Genomic DNA, 15,534 nt, shown 5'->3' with positions numbered 1-15,534 from the left:
CTCCGTCTGCCGAGGTCTCAGCTCATTTCACTGCAAGTTTTGTCAGGACCATCAGCTTCAAAGCAACCCTTTACACACACCATTAGCCTCAAAACACCACTGTCATCAGGAATTGTGCGTGAAAGTGTCTGTGCAAAACCACTAGTGTATCATTACAATTTGCATACATTAGCAGAGCATCAACCACAATCTTTGATCAGCAGTGTAACTCTTAACTGCTCTGGTCCATAACTTGGTAATTCCACAGAGGTCTGACAATAAATGTATCAGTGCCTCTCAATGTCGCCACCGATCCTCTACCACTGCCATGAACTCTTCTACGGACTGACGACATAGGGCAAAGACTTCACAGATGAAGTTGGGTCCCAAGTTGGGTACGACACATCAGACGTCTCTGACAAGACTCAAGAATGTAAGGCATCTCGGAACATTTTGCCAAAGTGGCCAAATGAACTAGGAATTCAACCAAAGAACCTGAAGTCTCTTGCGTGCTGCACCTTCTGAAGTGTCTTTGAGCAACACACTGAATCCCTACCACCTCAACGTGGTGGTGCTGCTCTGTAGCCTCTACCTCTAACCTTCCTGAGGAGGTTGCAAGTGAGGAGATTTGGGATGGTTGAAGTACCAGGTATCATATCTTCATATCCTGTTAATTGACTTGATGTACAGTAAAGCATATTTTAAAAGAAAAGCAGTGAAACATTCCAGTCTTCATCAGCAGACTACACCGTAGCTTGAAACAGATGCAGTAGCTGTGCGGCAGTAGATGCTGTACACATGATCATCAATGTCCTCACACTACTACTCATTCTGACAATTACACAATTAATATTTGTTACTTCTAAAGCTAAAAGAAAATTATTCCAGTGAATTGTGACTGATAATATCAACGTAAGCACGAAGGCAGAGAAAAAGTCAATAAGTCCAGAGGTTTCAGTGGGAATTGTTGACATTAATATCATGATAATTAAACAATTTTGCTGGTGTTTATATACATAAACAACTCTTCAATCTCAGGAGGGCTAATAATTTACTTATATGGATTTTTCTAGCAACATAGAGCATTTCCACCTTAGTCAATGATTATGCAGGAAACACTGCATTGTTACAATGTACAAATACATACTTTAAGTATCTGCTTACTGAAGAAAAGTGTACCCACTAGAATAATGCAGTGGATACAGTGTGTGGTATGTTCATTGTCCTACGTAATGTTAAGTGTTTTGTCTCCATTTCTTTTTGCCTGTAAAGTTGTCCCCTATCTTTTATCTTCATACTGCTACTACTTACACAGGTGGCTTTGCATTTCTTTACTTGGTTTTACATTTAAGAATACACTTTTGTCCTCTATTTGCAGGATGACCAGAGGCAGATAAATGGTAACCAATTGTTTTTCTAAAGCTATCAAGAGCAATGGCATCCTTTGTTGTCCCTGCTAAAAATCACTCACTGATAAAGGCCTACAGTTATCCGCATCCATTGTGACACGTTTGCCAATCCCTATGCAAACAAAGACAATATTGCCCTCTAATATTGCCCCTAAAACTTGCCCATGCATCACTGCCATTGTTTCAGTGCCAATACGCATGCAGGCTGTGACGCATGACGATTGGATCTGCTCTATTCTCTTAACTCCAGCTTGGTGGAGCAGAGGAATGATCTGCTAGCACCTGTACTTCTGTCACCCTCCTTTTCTCTCCTCTCATACCCCAACTCCCTCCCCTATCCCCCTCTTTTACTTTTCCCGTCTCGCTTCCTCATCTGCCTCTTTCTCGCTGCATTTCAGGTCTTCTTCGCAGATGCCCATTTCTCTCTGAGATTGCCTGTCTTTCTCTCATTCCCACTCCAACCCTCTCTCTCTCCCTCTCCCTCTCTCTCTCATTTGCTCTCTGTGTAAGGGTTTGCAGGTGGCTCTTGCTGGCTGGGTCAGTAACCAGGGAAAACTGGGGAAGAGTTCACTTCAATAGGACAAATGGGAACAAATTGATCCACTTTCACTGCTGTTTTTGAGACGCTGTTTGAGTTGCAGGCAAAAGAACTGAGAGTTTTAAAAAAAGGTCAAAGGCTAGTATAGCAGAACACCCATAACGACCTTTGGACTGACACAAGAAGCCAGTTCTTCTGCTCTCTTAAGTGCAATCCAGAGCCTCAGTCCAAACACAGCGCACAGTCGTGCATCTTTTCACAGACAGTTTGAGCCCCGGGGTGCTGTGCTGGCCAGCTGTAGGTGCTCGTCTCAGGGCGTCAACTCTTAATGGTTCATCTGTTTAACAAATTTAAGGCAAAACCAGATTCAAGAGTCTATGGCGAAATATCACGCAAGCATCCTGGGTTTATGGAAATTTGTACCTTAGACTATGTGGAGTCTCATTATACCTGTGCGTATGCATATTAGCCCTAAGGTCCTGACAGGTGCACAAGCTCCATCTGTGTTCTCTCCTTGATGCTTTGAGTGTCCTTGTTTTCCACATATGCTCATGGATACAGTGAGCTCTAAAGGCAGTTGGGTGATGAAAAAATTCTATGAGCTATAGTGGACAAATACTGAGCAGACTTTGAGTGTTTTAAATACTTAATAATTGGATTCGAGCTCATTCAAGTAGTTTTACTATGTGGTAAAATATTTTCCTTATGTGGCAAGCCTGCAACTCATAAATATCACAACACTGAAATTTCATTTTGTCATCACAGCCATTTTGCATTTCAGAGTACCCCGGCGAGGATTCAGCTGCGGACCACACCTGGCTCTCAGTTTTCCTGCACATGTGTGGATAAATGACTTCAAGTAAACAAGAGTCTTGCTAAGTGAAACCGACTGGAAACACCATGCTCCTGGAACAGAACGCCGTGGAGAGACAGCCGCCGAGGAGTTCTGCAGTTGTTTCTCTCTACTAATCTCTGCACAGGCTTCAAAAGGGCATTATAAAAAGGAGAAACAACCACTGTACTTTAATTGTTGTTTACAGTAAACTTGAAATGGTTCGAAATAGATTTCAAACAAAGCAGACTGAGTATACTTGAACTTAAGTCACACCAAAAACTAATAACAGTGCAGAGCTACAACAAAAAAAAAAAAAAGAAGTCTGCGGCTGTTCAAACTCTCTTGGAACTCCCAGTATGAATGAGTCATGGTTGTACGTCAGCATAGCTGTGCAAGGTGCAAGCCCAGTGCTGCTTCAGACACACTAACTCACTAACAGGTTTGTATATGCCACAGGATATTTCATTACTTTGTACTTTTCAAATTGATTCACAGGGATTGTGATACACAGAGAGAAAACAAATGACTTAAAACTTCAAAAGTACATTTAAGATGTAACTGTCTTTTCTGCTCCTTCTGCTCCAGAAGAGAAGAAGAAAAACTTAATTATTACTAGGTCTAGCCAACTTTATACTATGAAGTTAGTTATACCTTCACTCTCTGTTCAGTGGTGTAAGACATACTGATCAACATATATAATAAACCCATAACAGGGTAAACATTTTGTAACATTTATTTTAAAACAGCTGTTACAGATGTGCAGCGATCAAGGTGAAGAAACATGATCTCTTCAGGCCAATGTCCTTGACAGAGTCCTTCACCAGTCTGAAAAATAAATGGTCTTTGACCTAAGTGGCAAGTGACACTGCAGTTAGGCGGATGCCATAAAGCGGTAATCTGTGCTGTGCTGCATCACCATGGTAACATGCGTGCCAATGGGTACTGTGGATGGCAGGGTGCGCCTTTCATGGCACCGCTACACCCATCTGACTCATTCACACACAAACACACACGGCTGTCATTATTACAAAACCTGATTGCAAAACATCATTAGCAGTATGCCAGACTGCAAAGGTGCCAAGCTAGCCGTCATGTTGATCCCCGACCCACAGACAGGTCCGCAGATTGCACTGAAAGGATAGCGACTAAGGGGAAAACACTGACAGCTCCATTCCTCTCCACTCAGCTTTTCCTTTATTTGGTTTCTCTAATCCATCTTTTCCCTCTTCCCTTCTCTGTTCAGCTCCTCTTCACTCTCCTTCTGTTGTAATAGCCCCTTTTTCCCATTTCTCTCATTTAACCTCTCCCCTCTGATCTAGTCTTCTCAAATCTCAGTCTCTCAGCCAGCTGGCATCACGACACAAACCTTCCACCACCATGGCACAGTGTCAGGCCCGAGAGAGCAAGAGAACCAAAGACAGAGGGAGGGAGATGAGTACGCTGAAAGCAACAGTGAGAAAAGGAGGTAGGAGAGGGAGTCCAAGGAAGAGAAAAGAAAAGGGATGACAGGTAAGGACGGCAGATGGACAATAAAAGAGCTGAGTGGACCAAAAAAAGTACAGAAAGGGAAGAAAATTGAAAAGAACAATGAGCTAGAGGACAACAAGATAAGTGCATAACAGAAGGTGACAGGCACTGTCTTATCTCTTCTTTCTGTTTTCCCCACTCTTTCTGTTCTCTTCTTCCCATTTCACTCCTTTTTTATATAATCACACTGATACATCATTATCATTCCTCAGCAGTCAGCATGCATTCATGTGCATGCACAGATACAAACAGACTTACATGCGCTTGAATCCACTGTTCAGAACACACACACAAAGCCACTGCTGCTGGATGAACCCTAAATCTCAAAAAAATCTGTATTTTTTTTTTTTTTTAAACTGACATAAATGGGATATTTTAAGTCCCGCTGGACTTACAGAGTGGAGAGTTTTGTCTTGTTTTCTCAGGATCGAGTCCCATTCTGTTTGATAAAATGCCCCCTTCATCAAACAGGCAGACATCAACAAGTAAACTTTGTGTCAGATACAAATGACAAAAAAAATATACCAGGAGCATGAGATTTTCACATGCCAAGAATGAGACGTTTTCTACAAATTGTCTTGTCCTTGAAACCCATCTGAAGCCATATACTTTAGTATTCCATACACATAAAAATAAATAAGACATTAGTTAAGAACATCTTGTGAAAATGGCTGTGAGCTCTCAAAGCAATTTGTCCTCTGTATTTTGATGAAGTTCCGAGCGGTGCTTGGTTCAGGCCTTATTAATAATGCAGCCGGAGTTTCTTGACCTGGTGCAGTGATGAGAGGGGCACTGACAGACAAGAGAAAAGGTTTACTTTAGGTCACACTCATGTTGGAAGAGATGGTTCCACCAAACCATATAAAAAGCATTGTTCAGCTGACGTCTTGCAAGCTTGTATTTTATATTTAAGGGGGCAATCCTGACTTTGGTGAAGTAAAAACAATGGCAAATTATTCTAAATAAATATTTTTTTCATATACTCCACAAGGCCATGGTATACTATGGCTCTTCTTTAAAAAGGTACAACACAATTTCATTCTAGTTGTGGCACCAGTTCAAGTTTGAAACACTGTCTGGTACCTCTGGTTAGGATCAAGTTAATTTGCCACATAGCAGCTTCATTACAGGGAATCAGTTGCTCTAATGAAAGACACAGGCTTTCTGTAAATTTGTGTTTCGAGGCTATTCTCTGAGCTACGTAGAAAGCGTAAATTCCAATGAATTCTCATTTAACAGATCCAATCAACTGTTTTTTTCTGGGACACCACCCTGTCCACCATGAGGCCTTGTGCACCCTGCACCTTTCTGGTAGGATGAAGCCAGTCTTCTCTGCAGATTCTCTCAAGCTCTGTCAGGTTGGATGGGAACTGGCAGTGGATGGTCATCTTCAGGTCTCTCCAGAAATGTTCAATTGGGTTCAGGTCAAAGCTCTGGCTGGGGCACTCAATGACATTCACAGGGTTGTCCCTAAATCACTCCTTATTACTCCGAATTGTCTTGGCTGTGTTCTGGATCAGGTTTTCATTAAGAATATCTCAGTTGGGGCGTCGAGTAGCTCAGTTGGTTGAGCATCCGCCCCATATGCAGAGGCTAAAGTCTGCGCTGCAGTTGGCCCCGGTTCGAGTCCTGCATGTCATTCCCCCTCTCTCTCTCTGCATCTCCATTTCCTGTCTCTCTACTGTACTGTCAATAAAGGCCTAAAAGGCCCAAAATAATAATAAAAAAAAAAAAAAGAATATCTCAGTACTTTGCTCCGACCAGTTTCCCTGTCCATGTCGCTGAGAAACACCCCACCCTTCTGATCTCTGGAGCTCAGCCAGAGTGACCATCGGGTCTTACCAAGATCCTTCTTCCCCAATTTCTTTAAAAAGAATCCTGGTTGTTCCAAACTTCTTGCATTTAAGAAACATGGAGGCCACTGTCTTCTTGGAAACCTTCAATGCAGCCTAATTGTTTTTGTAACCTTCCCCAGACCTGTGCCTCAACACAATCCTGTCTCGGAGCCTTGCAGGCAGTTCCTTTGACCTCATGGTTTGTTTTTTTCTCTGATATGTCTTGTCAGCTTGTTAAATCTTATATAGGCATGTGTGTGTATTTCCAAATCATGTCCAATCAGCTGAATTTACCACAGGTGGACTCCAACCATTGACTAGTGATGATGAATGTCCTCTTAAGACTGTGCATGGTGTAAACTGAAACCACCAACAAAAAAAAAGACAAATTCAACACTGTTTTGTTTGTTTTACGCAACTACTCCTTCTGATTGTTGGGTGTAGTGAATCTAGCACTTAGAAGCTGTTGGCAGGGCTTTTGACTTTTTTTCATTTCAGGGGAAATTATATTTATATAATGTTTTATTCCCCACCTGTAGATCTATCCATCACACCTAAAGTAGCTGGGTTTGTGAAATAGAAAAGTAGCAAAACAGGCCTCATTTATCCCTCTTCACCTGTCAGGACTGTGATCAGTACAGTGAGAGATGACAGGAAAACTGGGATTTTGTTTATCCTCATGAACATTGTGTCCCTGCAATAACTCATTTGTGTGCAGGTCTCGTCTGCAACAACAAGGACATGAAAGCAGAGTCATCTGAGTTGGTGGCCTCTGGGTTGTATACAGTACTGACCTGATTGTAAAATCAGCACAGTGTTTTAACTGGTACGTCACGCTTCATGAGCACCATACTAATAAAACAGTCAGCCACTGCTCTACTCATTTACAGAAAAACTTTCCTTTATATAGGACTTCGTGTGACTCAATTGCACTTACAAATACATGCATGATTACTTAAAAACAAACAGGCTGCCAAAATCTGCCAGTCATAAGATAACAGGTAATCACCTAAGTCACATGATGACAACTGAGTCATCTCCATGATAACTAAACAAACTTTATCCACTGATGAAAACCATAAGATATTCAGAGAAAGCCTTGCTTGAGTTAAGATGTTGTCAAACCATCTCCAGTACCATTTAAATGCGCAATAAACACGTACTCTTTGACCACTTTAAATCTAAACCAGTAATTCACAAAACACTACAACAAGCTTACCTTGGGCTCCATAGAGATGAAACTATGGCGTCCGCGGCTGGACAAGGTCGACCGCTTGATGGTTCGACTATGGAAGAAGTGATAGTGGTCTTTGAGATCCCCAATCTGCAAAACATATACACAGAATTAAGAAAGGTGTAGCTGTTCATTTCATAACCCTTTCTACAACCTCACCACACATCATTAATGTAGTGTTTCCTCTCTGCAACAATGTCCTAACAATTATCAGTAACTGTTCTGGCATTGATGTTCTTGTAGAGATGCTTGCATTCCACAGCTGAAACAGACACATATGCTGTAATCACATCATACACACACATGACAGAGTTTGCTACAGTCATTAATGAATAGGGTAAACTGTTGTGAGTGAAAACCACCAAGCTAAAAGTACTCAAGAAGTACTTTTAAGTATTTTAGAGAAGTTCCTTCTCTTAAAGTTAAGTGGAAAGAGAATAAAGTGGTAAAAGGGCATTTTTTTCTATGTTGTTATGTTAATCTTCATGTTTTTTCTATGTATAATACATTAAGTTTTGTTTTGCTCTTTAAAACTGTCAGAGAACATGGCCTTAGAGAGCAGACACGTCAAATAAAAACAGACAAAGAGAAACAAAAAGACAAAAAGAGATGCAAGACTTTGAATGACAGAGCTGAAGAAGCCGGACAGACAATGACTGACAGACCGCAAGCTGCTGGACGGTGATTAGTTTTAATAATTGATAAAGACCACACAATCCCTCAAATGATCAAACTGTCATGGCTGCCAAGGGTCCTGTGGTGTGTCGCTGATCCATGGCTGAGCTCCACCACTACGCAGCCCATTAGATCAGCTTTCAGCTCAGTGCTCATGCAAATACACACACATTTTACAACTTACAGACTGATAAAACGAGAAACAACAATGTGCCAATAAGCCTAGCTAGAGCACCTTCCAGCAAAGATGAAACATTAGCTAAAAATGCAGCAGATGTCAGAGGTCTTGGGTAATCAGATTATAAAGCATTCAACATATTAATAAAATGTGCTCCAGAAAAGGAAGCTGCCACTATGGATGTTTCTCATAGTGTAAACAGGTCTCAACATATCATGCTTCCACTGTCTATTTAATCTACCCAACATCTGCTCTGCCATTAGCAAGCCACCCTTCCCTCTAGGAGTGTCTGTAAATAGGCAGCTACTGGAAAAGCTCTACACACAGAATGAAATTTAAAAAAAAAAAAAAAAAAAAAACCCTCAGGTCCAGGTCTGAACTACTGCAGCACTTCTCTGAACTCGGTTTACAGACTTCAAAAATCACCCATCAAGTCCGATTTCTGTGTGAAACTTTCCCATTCACAACCTTTTTGGTAGCTTCAACACCTCTTCGGGTTGTACTACATCTCACAGTCAACTTATTTTCGAGTCTACTAATACGGTTTGACTTGTTACTGTTGTAGTTATGACAACATGTGTTAAGATGCAGGGTTCATGAAGTCAACTGAACTTTCATTCTGTTGCAATAGCCTACATAGTGAATCATAGCTTCAGCATAATCCTTGGTTGCTGGAACTTATGTTGTAACAAATTTGTGAAGCGAAACCACTTGCACTTCAGTGATTCACAGTGTCACAGTTCACAGATTTTTTTTTTTTTGAGTGGAAGCATTAAGTGACTTGATAAAGAATCCTACCAGATGTGCCAAAAGATGATACAATTTTTCCCATGAAAATTACATGTGCGGCATAGTTGGGTCAGATTACCAAACTACAGGTGCCTGAATAGGTGTAGTTCAGGCATGACACAAGATGATATGAGATCACACACACTGCAGGATTTCGCCATTCCAAAAAAAAAAAAACATTGTGAAAGAAAGTGTGAATGAAATGACAAAATAACAGCTTTCTAACTTCTTGCCACATGGCACAGAGCCTGCAGTCTTATTACAGCTACATGGTTGAAGTGACACCAAGGACAACACTGATAAAATATTTATCCCTCTTATTTGTAGTTGCATACAAATGTGGACAGATAGAGGCAAGCTGTTTGCGAGATTGTCTTTCTTTATTCTGTTCTGCAGTGCTCAGCAGTGTCACAGTCAAGAATAATTGCTACTAATTTTCATCCCCATCCTTCTAACCCCAATAACCCAAATCACAACTGGCCCAGAACAAGAATTAAAATCATCAACTCTGTCCCACACGTCAACAAACCAAAAAGTATAAGAAAGAAATGACTGATTATAGGTCATCAATGACACATATCTTGGATAAAAATGGTAAGTATGTGTGAGGCATTTGTTGAAACATAGATAAATGTTATGTCACATAGAAAACTGTCCAATAACAACACCCTGTTGGCCTGATGCCTGCAAGAACTGCACAACCTGTACAAATAATTTCATAACTTGTTACTGATGCAACAACCTCCTGTCCATGGCTGGCTTCAGATCATCTCATCTCAATGCTTCCAAGTCCTCTCCCATCTCTTCAAAACACCAGTGTGAACAGATATCCACGTCTGAGGCCTTGTCAGCTGATTTAGACTCAATTTGGGCCAGTATCTTAGTCTGGGAAGGGGGCTCCATGGTTAAGAGGATTACCCAGAATTCCCCAACGAGGTGCTCTCTCACTCCATGCCAACTCTTTTCATCCATCCGTCCATCTATCGTCCCTTCTTTCACTCCCTCCTTCTTCCATCTCTCAGTGTGTGGTTATCTTTGTCTGTTCTCTTCTTTCCACCCCTGTCAAGAAGACTGTATTGTCCCTCTGTCACATGTTTTCCCTACCCATTTTCTCCCTTTAACTACTTTGCCTCCCTTCACTACCTAAAACCTCTTCTCACTTTGCAGTCATATCACCAAATAATTTATCACAAACAGTCCAATCCCGACAAACAGTCCAAGCACATTTAATTAAATTGAGAAAACACTTGTAGTGTATGCAATCAGTGTTTGCAATCTACAAACTTACTGCAAAGAAAATTGCAACGACTCATAATAAGTTTAACTTCATTTTCCATACACATAATCGCTGAATTATATGAGGGAGGGGGTTGATGATGGGGATGTCAAAGTTCACATTAGGAAACCAGAGTGTGCTGTTATCACTCCCATGAGAGCAGCTTTCAGCTGACCCCAAAACCAGGAAGTGAAGTAAAACTCTTGTCTATGAGGTGTCAAAGTCCAATGAACGCCCCATATTGAGATGGAAATTAGGGCGAATGGTGGGGGTTGGGGGCGACACTACACTCCACAGGGGAATTCCTATGGAAAGGGGGGGAGGACTCCACACATTAGTTCCTGTCAAAGAGAGGGGATAAACGAGGCCATTAAGGCCTGCTCTCTGGGGAGTATAGTGGGTGGGCGGGCTGGATAAGGCGAGGAAGGAGGGGGGTTCAATAGCTGTTGACTAGGCTACCCCACAACAACCTGTCAGAATGCCCCCCTCTGTTCCACGCTGTCTTCACGTCGAGCAAGTGCAGGCTTGAACTACCCATGTATTTTGGTTGTGATACTCTGGAGTATGTGTGGGGTCCACGTTTGTGTGGCGTATTTCTTTTATCCACAACAAACACAGGATTTCTCTTTAAACTTTGTCAAAACACTTTTGCAAGTGACCAGCTGAACTCCTCCTTCTCAACCTGTGAGGACTTCTCTTGATTAATAAAATGACATCATACGAAGAGAGGCTGAAATATCTCACATAATGTTTACCCTCTCTGTGTGTGTATACATATACATATATATATATATTATATATATATATATATATATATATATACACACACACACACATATACACACACACAACTGTGGTTGGGATTTATTTTAGGCTTTGCTAAGCGTTGGCCCCTGCCTTTGGCCTTTGTGTCAGGTGTAATAAATACTGAAGGATTTTATGATGTAGAAGCATACAAATGTCTGGTGATTTTTAAAAATGTAAGCTGTAAAATATTAACTCAGAGTTTTCTAGTGAAATATGACCAGCGTATTTTTAATATTTTCTCTTGTAGTGGTGCTTTGTCATTACTCAAGAAACCCAGAAGAAAAACAGCACAGACCCATCAATTTGTGACTACTGACAAAAAAGTATCAGGGCATCTACTGAAGAATTACTCCTATGTGTAAACAGATCTCAACAGTACTGTTTTTCTAGCAGCAGGCCTAGTTAAGAACTGAGTCAAGATTACACTCACAAGGAGAACACTGTGGAACATAAACAGAAAAGTGCAAAACTCAAATCCCAATTTCCTTCATGTAATGCTAAAAACCGCCAAGTTTTCAATTAAAGAGGAGGACCTGAGGAGGTTTCTGAGTCTTATCATTACACACACAGTATGGCACAAATACAATACTACCACAGCATTGAGAAGGAAGAACATTTGTATCTGTTTGACTGTGGACCTTTTGATGTCAATTCCGACAACATAGACCAAACAGCACTAGCTGTCTCACTTTTGTGTCAAAACGACCAAGCACACGAGACTGCTGTGGCTGAGGCTGATTGTGAGCTCCCTGCGGCTCCAGCCCGCAAACTGAACATGATCCGCGGAAACACAGCGAGGAGGCACCTGTTGTGCCATCCTACTCTTGGTCTTTTTTCTTTGTTTGCTGTAGCTTCTTTCTCCTTGTGTGAGAGTCAGACTGCTACAGAAAGAAAGACTGAGTTAGAGAATCACAGAGAAGGTTCATGGCTCAGGTTTGGACCTCAGATCTTTGGCGTTTGACCTGGTATCGTTTGTCTGCTGGTAAAGCAACATTAACCACAATGGTATGCCCCACTTTTAAGAGTTGACAAAGACAAAAAATCACAAAATACACACAAATAAGAGTCAACTTTGGATGGACCAATAGACGACCTACCTGTCCCATGTTCCTATAGCCATATTTTTCCGCTATCCGCTCGGCCACCTCGGGTCCCCCGGCTATCCTGACTGCCCAGTGGTTGGTGTAAATCCGAGCTTTGCACGGCGGGGACGCAAAGCCGAGACTGAGCGCCAGGACGCACAGCAAGCTTCTTCTCCAAGCGGCGTTGCGGACCATCTTCCCCCACTTTTAACCCGACTCTTCTCCTCCTCCTCAGCCGACCAGGCAAACAACCAAACTTCTCTTCTCACCAAGCAAGACTCTCATAGAAACCCAACTCTCCGGGCAAAAACACTGAGAGAGAGAAAGAGAGGGAGAGAGGGGGGAAGGAACGGAGCCCCGAAGAGGAAAAATATACCTTATCCTCAAACCGCTGGTTTCCACATGGGAGAGTTGGAAGTTTGCGTTTCGTGTGCCCTCTCTCTCTGTTCCTCTCTCTCTCTCTCTGTCTTTTTTCCACGGCGGAGGAGGAGGAAGTGTGCGTGTCTGTGCGCCGTGCGTCTTTGCGCGCGACTTCGCGTACGTCTGTGTGCGCGCGGAGCTCCTCAAAGCTGATTTCTCTTCTCCATGAACAACTCGGATGTTGGTCGTTCAGCTCATCGGGCTTTCATGTGGCGAAATGGCTACAGCGCCTCCCCACAAATAACTAGCTGACACTCTGGAGAGTAGAAACAACTAAAGCCGCGGGGTTTCCCTGCCGAGCTCCGCTGGGTCTTAAAGACACCCTGTTTGGTTCCACCGCTGACCGGCCGTGCACCAGACTCAGCACGGGGGGACCAGGGAGCCAGACGGGGGCCAGTTTCAAGGGCTTCCTCCAGGACAAATGAAGAATATTTTACATAATACTAAAGTAATTATGACTGGAAGTAATTGCAGTTACACTATTGACTCTTTATTGTCATAACGGTCAGTTGAACGTAAAAAAGAGACAACGATCTTAAAACAAACTGAGTAGCTATTCTGCAGTTCACATGTTCACCTCTACCTGACCATTGCTATATCAAGAAGACATGACCTTGACCCCGCGTTTAACCCTAACCCTGACCCTGCTCTGACCCTATTTAACCAAGGTCTAACGTTATTCCCAGATATTAAAAATGCACAGTACAGGGGACACAAAAGAATCATGTTAGAACAGAGTATTTCTTTTTTGGCCTCACCGTTGATAAGGCATAATACTGACAAAGAGGTTTTCTATGTAAATGCAGTAAAATGTGAAGAAAACATTTTGAGATTATTCAATATTTAGCTATAACGTGTGCTACATGTTTAAAAATGTGTATAATTTGCTAGAGAACACCTTGAAAATATGTAAACATTTCTAGATGACTAGCATCTTTCTTTTTGGGGGCGTAGACAATAACAGTGCATATTAGTACGTGTTGCTTTCAAGACTTGTTTTGTGGTAGTAGCCTACAGCTTACGTTTTTTATTGAGACAGTAAAGCCGTTTTCCTACCATCAACAACTGTGCAAATTTTCAGTGACAGACTGAGATGTGTATGTTTGCCCAGTGTGTCACATTTTAGAAGATGTTACAAACTGCTGCACAGGAATGGCAGTGGTTTCCCCTAAATTTCCCTTTAAAAGGTTCACCAGTTGACAAGTGGATGCATTACATTTTGGATACTGCTCCCCCTTCCTACACCTTGAAATCTGCTGTTGAATGCAAGCCTTGTCAGTCTCCTGGGCAATATTGACATAGACATACCAATGTAAAGTTGGGTAAACTATGACCTCTACTTAAGTCATCATCCAGTGAGAAACAGCCACAGACATAAAAAAAAACTATTATACTTTTTTTTCGCATGAAACACACAAATCTCTCTGAACTTTATCAATTTGATTATTATTTTGTCATTGCAGCTGCCACGATTTATGGTTAATAAAGTGGATTGCTTTAAATATATCTTGTGCAAAAGTTTGGTTGTGTGGGTTTGCCTTCTGCTAAATCCGTGGATATGAGCTGAACTCAGGTGTGTTTAACACTGCTATACTGTCACCAACCTCACAGATAACCTCACTGTATGACTGGGTTAAGCACCCACCACTGCCAATTAGGCCTTCTGCCCTTCATACTGGCATTACTGCATATTTCCCCTTAATCAGTGAAGCTCTAGATGTCATGCCCCCCATCGCAACACAGGTCACAGCTGACTAAACGCTGTCATTATGGAATGTGCCTGGTATTATCTGCAGTTGAGCCTTTCATTCAAGGCCTTTGTTGATTGATGGGTTTTTGTTTTGCAGCAGTTTCCCGGGGGTGTCTCTGTGCACAGCGAAAACTCTGTTCTACATGGGACACAAGTGAAAATCAGCATAATTGCACTAATTGCAGCCAACTTCTCACTGAATGGACCCCGCTGTCACATCTCACAACAAGCAGGGGGACAAGAACATCTCATGGTCCCCCAGATGGAGATGAAAGGGAGAAAAGAAAAAAAAACACCCGGTGATCGTTCTCTATTCAGCTGGATGGAAGGGCTTGTAATTTAACGAAAAAAGGAGAGGAGACGAAACACAGCAGAAATTGATTTGGGTATCCAAATCAAGTATCCAGGTCACGAGGCCGCCTTGAGCATCACAGCCCCCAATTTCCATTCAGGTCTAAACTGTCGCGATATCTTGCGTGACAGCTTCACAGCCTCCCGAGTTTCTCCAGGGAGTGAACCGAGTGAACCCCAACAAAACGTCTTTGTCAACATCTGAGAGCGGAGCAGTCACGAGTGTCAACAAACACTCCGAGGGGCATTCCTGTGTGCATTCCTGTGCCTCTTCAATGAAATAACAGGGTGCATCGTGTGTTTAGGCCAAACACAACTTGGGAAAAACTGCACACAATCCCTGTGATAGAAAACAATGGAAGGCCCCAGTAAGAAACTGCAGCCAACTAGCTTTATTCACCAAGGACACAGCTAATTTGTTCATTCAGGATCAAGCCCAACACTTCTAGAGGGGAACCTCCCACATGATTTCCTTGTCCCATCAAGACATGGGGTGTTATCAAACATGTGTGCCCCTCTTGCATTTAAATGTATCTTGCAATTACCCATCTGCGGCTGCGTCTCCTCACCCCTCTCATGTCTCCATGTTTATTGAGCATTTCCTTCCCTTCTTGTTCTATCATTTACTTTGTTTTCCTTTCCAGATGTGTTCCGTAGTTCGTGCATCTTCTTTTTTATATGAATCCATTATTTTCTTTAAAGCCTGCCTTTGGTTCACCTGAATGTTTTTTTTAAATTCATTTGACCTACACTGCCTCTTGGCCTTTTGTCTTTACTCCCCTGTCTTTCCTCCATGTACCTTTCAGTTCCCTCAGTTATTTCCTTGGGCCCATCCCTCTCTCTGACCCC

General features: G+C 42.2%; 1 protein-coding gene across 2 annotated transcripts in view; it reads right to left on the bottom strand.

Annotated features, from left to right (window-relative positions):
• Nucleotides 1–12,829, bottom strand: part of pcsk5b (proprotein convertase subtilisin/kexin type 5b) — a 55,267-nt gene extending 42,438 nt beyond the window's left edge. For both annotated transcript variants that reach the window (XM_056376445.1, XM_056376446.1), the window contains exons 1-2: nucleotides 12,180–12,829; nucleotides 7,343–7,447 (exon numbers count right to left, since the gene is read on the bottom strand). In XM_056376445.1, coding sequence (XP_056232420.1) covers nucleotides 7,343–7,447; nucleotides 12,180–12,359 — 285 coding nt within the window. In that variant the 5' untranslated portion in view covers nucleotides 12,360–12,829. The remainder of the gene's footprint in view (nucleotides 1–7,342; nucleotides 7,448–12,179) is intronic.
• Between the last annotated feature and the right edge of the window lie 2,705 nt (nucleotides 12,830–15,534).

Source organism: Seriola aureovittata, chromosome 5 (assembly GCF_021018895.1).
Source record: "Seriola aureovittata isolate HTS-2021-v1 ecotype China chromosome 5, ASM2101889v1, whole genome shotgun sequence".
Classification (NCBI taxonomy): Eukaryota; Metazoa; Chordata; class Actinopteri; order Carangiformes; family Carangidae; genus Seriola; species Seriola aureovittata.
The sequence above is the reverse complement of the archived record's forward strand: the minus strand, read 5'-3'. Positions and strand labels throughout refer to the sequence as shown.